At 46.4% G+C, this 9555-nt stretch overlaps 1 protein-coding gene across 3 annotated transcripts in view; it reads right to left on the bottom strand.

Moving 5' to 3' along the window:
• Nucleotides 1–9147, bottom strand: part of LOC111142846 (carnitine palmitoyltransferase 2) — a 27266-nt gene extending 18119 nt beyond the window's left edge. For all 3 annotated transcript variants that reach the window (XR_002640289.1, XM_022496184.1, XM_022496185.1), the window contains exon 1: nt 8923–9147. Coding sequence is in view for 2 of the 3 variants with exons in the window: in XM_022496184.1 (XP_022351892.1) it covers nt 8923–9080 (158 nt within the window). In the remaining variant the exon portion in view is untranslated. The remainder of the gene's footprint in view (nt 1–8922) is intronic.
• Between the last annotated feature and the right edge of the window lie 408 nt (nt 9148–9555).

Raw genomic sequence — 9555 nt, 5'->3', positions numbered from 1 at the left:
CAGGGACCCTGCTTCCCTCCCTCTCTCTGCTTGCCTCTCTGTCTACTTGTGATCTCTCTCTGTCAAATAAATAAATAAAATCTTTAAAAAAAAAAAAAAAAAAGATATACTGTGATTCTTCAGTTTATTTTTCAATGCATGTTTATAAAAAACAGGATGTCAAAAATAATCTGCATTATTTACAGCCGATATGGACTTGGGCTACACTGAGTAACCACTCACAACATTTTAACACGGTCGAGTACTGCTCTTAAATTCATGGACTTACACGGCAAATCCCAAATACTACCTCAGCTACCTCATAATTATGAAGTTACCTACTTACCTTTCTCAACACTTTTACACAATAGAGACAGTCATGAAGTGGGAAAAGCACATTTTTAGGATGATTATTTATTTTGGGGTTATTAATACAACAGAAACTGAATTTTCTCAATGGAACTAAATTAAGGAAGTATGGATAAAAGAAGTATAAACTTTTTCTCATGGATACCAGTTTTTTGTAAATCACCTGTTTTCTATATAAAATTTGTTTTAAAGATTTTATTTATTGGGGCACCCGGGTGGCTCAGTCAGTTAAGAGTCTGCCTTCAGCTCAGGTCATGATCCCAGGGTCCTGGGATGGAGCCCCACATCGGGCTCCCTGCTCAGTGGGAAGCCTGCTTCTCCCTCTCCCACTCCCTCTGCTTGTGCTCTCTCTCTCTCTCTTTCAAATAAATAAATAAAATCTTTTTTAAAAAGAGGATTTTATTTATTTCTTTGAGAGAGACTGAATGAGAGGGAGAGGGAGAGAGAATCCGAAGCAGACTCCCTACTGAGCATCGAGCTCCAAGGCGGGACTCGATCCCATAACCTCGAGATTATGACCTGAGCCGAAACCAAGAATTGGACACGTAACCAACTAAGCCACCCAGACATCCCTCTATATAAATTTTTTTTTAAAGATAAAGAATATGCCAAATTTAGCAGGTTTTAATTTTTGCCTTGTATAAAATGACTTCAGTGTAAATGCCAAATAGCAATACCAAACACATCACTGGATTACCTAGTTCTCTGGCAGATGACGGCCATGGTTATGAGTTACTGGTTCACGGCGGTCCTTTATTTTAAGAAATAACAATATTCTCCCCTATAATTTTAGTGATTTATCAAACGCAAAAAGTGTGAGAACTACTGGCACAGTAGAGAGAGACTGAGATGGAGACTCAGGCTTAACTCACAACTCTACCACATCATTTCTAGTTAGAGGGTTATAGGTGGCAAATTTCTTGATGTCCTAGGCAGGAGATGGAGAGAGGAACTGCCTCACAGAGACATCTGAAATCCTACCTATCAAGTTCCAGCTCCATCTAGCACAAGTTCATCACCAACATGTCTAGCATATGGAAAGGTGAAGTTCACAGCCTTTGGAATCCCACAGATCTGCGTTTGCACCCGGGACTGTCACTTACTATTCATGTGATCTCGGGCAAATTTCTTACCACTTTGCCACCTTCTTTATCCATTTGTGAAATAATAGCTCACTGTGCTACTAGGGGATCAAAATGAAGCAATATCAAGAACTTGGCGATGTGTTATCTATTTCCTTCCATCAGCTCAGCGACTTCCAGTTTGGCCCTGACTAGCTATTATTCTTCCCTAGCCATTCCCCCTAGATCTTTTATATATTTTCTAAGTTTCTTTTTAAAGATTTTATTTATTTACTAGAGAGAGAGAGAATGAGCAGTGGGAGGGGCGGGCGGGGGAGAGGAAGCAGGCTCCCTGCTGAGCAGGAAGCCCAATGTGGGGCTCAATCCCAGGACCCCAAGATCATGACCTGAGCCAAAGGCAGATGCTTAACCAACTGAGCCACCCAGGCGCCTCTGTTTTTTAAGTTTTTTAAATTTTTATTTACGTAATCTTTCCACCCAACATGGGGCTTGAACTCATGACCCGGAGATCAAGGGTCACATGCTCTTCCAACTGAACCAGCCCAGTGCCCCTCCACTAGATTTCAGAACCCCCATTCCATTCTGAATAAACTACCCTATGTTCTATAACTTCCTTAGGACTTCTACCTCCTCAGCTTTCTTAAAATCTAACTATTCTGAAAATACCATTTGCTTTCAGATTTCTCTCCAAAAAAAGCCACTCCTCAGCTTCTAGGAAGGCCCAGGACCCTCCTGCTCTCACCACCTGGCATCAACATTAAACAGGCCTCTTTCCTCTCCAAGCCCATGGCACCACCTCCTCCCCATCCTCATCTCTTTGCTGCTCCAAGGGGCGGTGGATTAGTAATCCAGCTCTCACATGGGCAGGGGGGTGAAGCCCTGGTTTGTAGAAGTTACCAATTTCTAGACATCTCCCACCAGGCCAAATTCAAGGTACCAACACGATGTCACTGAACGCGGAGCTGGGATGAACCGCAGAGCTGGCTCTCATGACTACGGTGACACACACGGGAGCTCGCCACTTACCAAGATCCTTCCTCAAAACCTCTTCTCCGACCTCCGCCGGCACATGGGCTGACAGAGAATAGGCACTAATCACTCCTTCCTTGCCCCCACTCCGCATCCCTGATTCTGCTCTATCACATTTAGTGGGTATGTGTTATGTCCCTCTCCCCAACCAGACAGCCAACTGTGAGGTCCTGAAGGACATCAAAAATGGAGTTAGAAATTATTCTCTCTTCTGCCCTGTTGGTTTCTTTCATCATCTTCTTCTGAGTCTCTTTTCCCTCATTATGTCCTTTTGCCCTAAAAGTGCATGTTTTCTCAAGACTGGGTCCTCTGCCCTCTCCTGACTATACACTGTCAGTGAGCCCCTCTGCTCTGATACTTTCAACTCTGACACTTCCACAGGCTCCTCTAAGCAGGGACTGAGGGAGAAAATGCAAGGAACGCAAGGGAGTGTGACCCTGCCAAAGGCAGAGCGACTCTGTCTAGGGACAGGGAAATCTCGAAGCCAGACAAACCTGAGTTTAGTTATAAACAAGTCACTTTTTAGAAATTAAATCAGTGGTTACTAGGGGTGGGAGGGGGGATGGGGAGTGACTGCTACTGTGCAGTCACTGTGCAGGTGGTCTTTTTCTGGGGGGAGGGTGCAGAAGGGAATGAATGAACTAGATAGTGGTGATAGTCCCACAACTCTGTGATTATACAAAAAAAATTTCTGAATTTTTATACTTTTAAAAAGCGAACAGTATCTCGATAAAACTGTTAAAAATTTTTTTTAAGAAGTTCATTTCTAGGGGCACCTGGGTGGCTCGGTGGGTAAAGCCTCTGCCTTCGGCACAGGTCGTGGTCTCGGGGTCCTGGGATAGAGCCCCGCATCGGTCTCTTTGCTCAGCAGGGAGCCTGCTTCTCCCTCTCTCTGCCTGTCTACTTGTGATCTCTCTCTGTCAAATAAATAAATGAAATCTTAAAAAAAAAAGTTCATCTCTAGTGATCAGTTTTGTCTTCAATAAGTCGAAGGAACTGAAAGAGGGGGTCTCCAAGGCCCCTCCACAATTCTGTGGCTGCAGCCTCAGGAGTCACGTGGCTCCGCCCCCTGGCGAGCCACGACAACTGCATGGTGTTTTATCACGCTTCTTCATTCCCAGCTCCATGACTTTGGGCACACTACCCATCCTCTATGTAATTGTCCTCATCTATAAAATGGGGATAATATTAATACGTACCTCCTAAGGTTCTGTGCAGATTAAATGAGGCAATTCATGTCACTACCTTAGAACAGTGCCTGACACATAGTAAGCACTCAATAAATACTACATTTTATTCACTACTCAGGACTCAAGTCTTATAGATCCCAACTCTGCCACTAGACTGTTGATATCCCCAGAGAACTAGCACATCGTCCCTCCCTCAGTGCCTAGCATGGCATTTCACCATTTCTGTTGTTCTGCCTGCCCGTCACGTGTTCTCTCTTCTTCTGGTAACAGCGCTCCTTCCTACTCAAGCCCCTTTGATTCACGTGGAGCTGACCTACCAGCCGATCCTGGAGTGGGCTTACAGTGTACTGGTTCAGACAGGGAAGAACCCATAAAACAAAATTACAGGATTTTTTTTTTTTTTAACTGTTAGGAAGGGGAAATCCCTACTAGCTGAGGTCACTAAGAGACTAGGGTGTAAACTATGTCATAAGTGGTGGCTGCCATTTTGTCACCATAAGGAGACAGCCTCCCTAAGAATGGAATCACAGCAATGCAAAGGGTTGAATGGAAAGGCCAAAGAGTCTTGATGACATCATATGAGCCTTAACTCAGCCTGGATTTTTCAGGTCTGTAAGTCCCTCTCTTCTGGTTTGCTTAAGTCAATGTAAGTGGAGTTTCTATAACTTGTTACCCGCAAAGGCCAGTTACTGCTTTTCAGTAAGTGCCCCCTTACAATCAACACTGATTCGCTAATCTTTAGAAATCAAGTTGCGAGGTTACCCCTTGTGTCCTTGCAGTTCTGTAAAGAACACCAAAAGTGGTTTCCCACACCCACGCACACCTGCAGCACCTCGTGCTCCCTGCAAAGTAAGGCACCAGGTGCCTTGAAGGGGGTAGAGATGGGGTCCTGAGAGAGGCCTGGCAGGCCCCGCTAAACCACATGGGTTCCGTTTCCCCACCTGCCATCCAGAGAACCCCCATCTGAACATGAACTGCTATAGAGACGGAAGAAAAGAATATTGCTAAACAGCCTTTTGTATTTGCACACAATCTAGTTATCATTGAGATAAAGCCAATCTATCTTAAGGAAGAGCCTCTGGGGCCCTGTTATCCTCCACACTCAGAAAATTCTGGCCTCCCCAGCCTCCCATTTGAATTCTGCCCATTCTGTCTGGAACACCAATTATCATCTCAAGTGATTAGGGGTTAAAAGACAAAAACAGATTGACATTTATTGTGAATCAACTATAGGCCTAAAATGGTGATTGATTTTTTTTAAAAGACACAATGGGCCGCCCCCAATCATGATCCCATCACAAGCACACACGTGCATGCGGACACACACACACACACACACCCCCAGCCAATTCTAGTAACTTAGGGCCCAAATGCTGATTCTTTACTTTGAGCTGGACCCTCCAGAAACTTCTCAACATTTCTGAACATGCCATGTATTTTCAGGCTTCTGTTCCTGGGCATGAGCTGCTCTACCCTTCCTTCACTGCTCTCACTTAGGGATCTTCAAAGTCCTCAAATGCCACCTCCTCTGTGAAGCTTCCCTTGCTCGCACAGGCACTGTCTCCCTGACCTGCACACAGACATAACACAGAAATTGTCACCAAGCATATCCCATACCTGCAAACACATTCCTGATGCAGCTACAGTTCTTGTGAATATCAACTGAGTACTTGTCACTAAGTGCCAGATGTGTACTAAGTGCTTCATATCAGGGCATTTAATTCTAACAATCCTGAGAGAAAGATAATATTATCATCCCAGTGTTTAGGTTAGATGACCTGCTCACAGCCATGCAGCTAGTCTGAAGTGGAGTTGGATTAAAAATCAGATCTGACTCCTGACTCATGATCTTGTGGAAAACTGACAGGACTGGAGCCATTTTAAAATAGAGTTGGAGCAGCCACTGCTCTTGTTTGAACTGGCCAGAAACCTTCTGGACAAAATGGCAATTGTCTTTGAGCAATTGTTTGAGAAGTCAACAGAAGAACAGACACCCTGATCACAAGACTGGTGGTTATGGACTGTCTAGAAAAAAAAAAGTCAGCAGTTAATGTATAACTGGGAGTAGTTTGACTTGTAAACATGCATAGAAAACAATTTCCCCCTTTTATTCAACTCATGTAATGTAACTCAACTTTTATTCAACTCATGTAATTGCCCCTTTCTCTTCCTCATAAGAATTTGTTGCTTTCACCCTACAGGTGGGAACCCTATTTGGGTATTTACTTGAATTTGTGCTCCCCACATAGCGATTCTTTGATCCCAAATAAATGTTCATTTGCCTCCCATTGTAGCTCTTTCTTTTCAGGATGACAAGCTTAACCATCATGAAATGCTGCTTCCCATTTATCACATTTTATCTTTACCTGTTTATCTGTCAAATCTTTCCCACTGTGTGGTGTGCTCCTCACCATGACCAATTTGGTCTCTAAATCCACCCCAGTAGGGGCACCTGAGTGGCTCAGTGGGTTAAGCCTCTGCCTCCGGCTCAGGTCATGGTTTCATGGTCTCAGGGTCCTGGGATCGAGCCCCGCATCGGGCTCTCTGCTCAGAGGGGAGCCTGCTTCTCCTTCTCTCTCTGCCTGCCTCTCTGCCTACTTGTGATCTGTCTGTCAAATAAATAAAATTTTAAAAAATAAATAAAAATAAATCCACACCAATAAATGTTTCTCAAATTAATAATGTGAATGAGTGGGTCAGGCTGGCCCACCCTTTGTCCCTCCAGGACTTGCAGTTTTATATTCTGAGGTTAACTCTTCAGTGTATATAAATGTGGCCCTTAAAAATAACGCCTAACTGAACTATACACCTAAAAATAGTTGAAATGCTAAATTTTATGATGCACATTTGAGCACACTAAAAAGGAGGAAAGAAAAAATCATTAACACTTAAAAAGCAAATAAATGACCATGCAAGGGTATAAAGACAAAAGTGGCCAGAGGGCAACAGGGATAGGGGTGCCTGGGTGGCTGGCTCGGTTAAGCATCTGCCTTAAACTCAGGTCATAATCCCAGGGTCCTGGATCGAGTTCTGCATCAGGCTCCCTGCTCACCGGAGAGCCTATTTCTCCCTCTGCCATTTCCCCCGGCTCCTGCTCTCTTTCCCTCACTCTCAAATAAATAAAATCTTAAAAAAAAAAAAAAAAAAAAAAAAAAGGCAGCAGTGATATGACAGGAACAGGAAGAGGGAGGGAAGGAGATCCAGTTGAACTACCACAAAGAGACTAGCCCTTCCCAGGAAAACTAATTAGGAGAGTTCCCTATTTTTGGCATCTTACCTCACTCTGTGCTCACAATAGCCCTATGAAGTTTGTGTTTCATTCCCATGCTGGTAAGAACTGTAGCTGAAAAAAGTTACTTGCCTGAAGCTGCTAAGTATCACATCTAGACTCTGAAAACAAGTTCTACCAGACTTCAATGCCAGGGTTTTTCACCAAGCAGAACATCAAAATGAATGCCAAAGATAATACATTTCACCTGTCTCGAGCTGAGATAAAAGCAATCTCATCTTTTCTAACCACCAGTTTACAGCTAAGGTAATGGAGGCCTGGTGGTCCTTGTTCCAAGTTAAACACGGGTGATGAGTCAGTACTACTGTTCATAGAGCAATTCCTACTGACTTTTGTTGTCGCAGGTTGGAGGAAATGATCTTGAGTATTACTCCCAGCTTACTAATTCTAAAACGGAGAAAATCCCTCTGATCTTAAACCCGAGTGGAGCGCAGGCCTGCCAGAAGGTCAAATGCTCCTGGGCTTGGCAAGTGAAGACAGGTTCTGTCATTCCTCACCTTTCCCCCACATACAGGCTGGCTCAGCTCACCCGTAGGCTGTTAAGGAGACTTTGCCCACAGGAATAAAGGCAACTTTTTTTCCTCCTTCCTCCTGCCAAATTGAAGCAATGGGGTTGGAGCTAGATAATCTCATTTTTGTCCACGTTAGATGTCTGCACGCCGTTATTTCAGAAGGTCACCTCAGATGCTATTTCTGAGAGGGTGGGGGTGGGCAAAGATGACTGTGGGTTACACAGTCACTGGATGTGGAGAAAACAGCAACCCAGTAGCTGGGGTGACCCCTATGATACAAAAGCCCCGGCCTCCAGTCCCTGGACTGGGAGATCCCTGGTGGCAGTTTGGTGAGAAAGGAAGTGAGAAGGGTCTTTGAGACAATTTTGGGACTTGGCACCAGGAACTAACCGGTGAGTGAGCAGAGAAGTTAAAGTCTGGTTTTAGAGGGTAAATGAATTTCAGGAAATTTCTAACTTTGGAAAAGGAGCCCAGGTAGGCTCAGATTAAGGCTGGCAGTTCAAAGACTAGGAAAACTGGAAGTTGACTTAAAGAAAATACCAGGTGGGAAAAGAAAAGAAAATACCGCATGAGGGAAAAAGAGAGGATGATTTATTGGGACTATTTTCCCAATAGAGGAAACTCCGGGCGAAGTGTTAGAAGGAGCGGGTAGCTCAGGTGAGGATGAACACAGAAAAATTGGGGGAGGGGGGTTTCTGGATCTAAGCTGACTTAGAGTTTGGGAGGGGCACTGAGGGTGGTGTCTAGAATTCTGTGAGGAGGTTGAAGCTGCAGAAGTTAATTGTGGGTTGGGGAGGATATATTAGGGAGAGAAACCTTGCCAGTAGTTGAGGAAGGTTTGGAAGGGGTGAAAGGCCCTCAGGTGAAGACAGGACTTAGGAGTGCTGAGGCCGGAGAAGGGTAAGGTGAGTGCTTGAGGAGTGTGCTGGGTGACCCATGGGCTGCTAAAAGAGCAGAGTATTGGAGGTATGGTGAGTGGGGCTGAGCAACAGGCCTGAGGAAGGTCGGAGTGCTGGGAAAAGTTGAGGGAGGGTAACTACTATGTATCAGGAATTGGCCTCTCTATATTCTAGGCAGGGAGGAGGGGCAGTCATCAAAGTACTTCAGGGGACACCCTAGCTGGAGGGGTAAGGGTGGTGCTGGAGATATGCAGGGTGAGTACTTTTCAGGAAGAACTGTGAGGGACTCCTCGGTATCTGGATGGGAGTTGGGTCACTGGATAGAATCTGAAAAAGGCTCAAGACGGAGAATCTGAGCGAGAAATGGGGCGTTCTGGAAGGGAATGCAAACGTTCTGAGGTTCCTGTGTCAGGAGATTCTCAAAGTGACAGGGTTTCCAGATTCCGAGTTCTAACAGCGTCCCAGGTTAAGTATTTGGGGGGGTGGGAGCGGGTTCAGCACGAGTCGTGAGTGACTGGTGTGAAGGCTGGGGCCGATCCCAGCGGGCGGCGGGGACCGGGAGGCCGGGCTCACCTGGGCAGGCTGTCCTGGAAGTGCATAGTGGGCACGATGCTGCGCTGCAGGTACTCGCGGGACCCCGAGCCTGAGCTAAGGGACCGACATAGGGATCCCGGGCCAATTGCAGGGCCCCGGGGCCAGTCGCGCAGCAGCAGCAGCAGGCGGACCACCATCGTCCCGACAGGCTGAGGCGGCGAGATGGAACTTGGCGGGGATAGAGACGAGTCCGCCACCCACTAGGACCCCAGGTCGCGGCGTCAGGAAGTCCACTCCCGCTCCTGACCGTCCCCCGAGCCACTTCCGGCCCCTGACCCCGCCCACGGGAGGGCGCGCCCGCCGCCGGCCCCGCCCTGGGCGCCCCAGCGGCTCGCACGGTCCAGCCCCGCTCCGGGCAGGGAGCGTCATCGCCTCTTCCGCCGCAAGTCTTCCTGCGGGTGGGTCATTCTTCAGCGCCCAGGGCGGCGGGAAGCGGAGCTTCCAAGCCACTCCCTTCTTCTGTTCCCGCGCAAGACAGAGACTGGAGCTGAAGGAAAAAGAAAGGAAGGAGAAAGAAAAGAAGGAAAAAAGAATCTGACAAACCTAAATTTAATCTAGGGTCAGTCCCAAGGAGATTGTAGGCACGTTTTTAAATCCCTGTTTCCGGGCGCC

The sequence above is a fragment of the Enhydra lutris genome, unplaced genomic scaffold, assembly GCF_002288905.1.
Source record: "Enhydra lutris kenyoni isolate GAN:26980312 unplaced genomic scaffold, ASM228890v2 scaffoldscaffold9, whole genome shotgun sequence".
In the NCBI taxonomy this organism is placed as follows: Eukaryota; Metazoa; Chordata; class Mammalia; order Carnivora; family Mustelidae; genus Enhydra; species Enhydra lutris.
The sequence above is the reverse complement of the archived record's forward strand: the minus strand, read 5'-3'. Positions and strand labels throughout refer to the sequence as shown.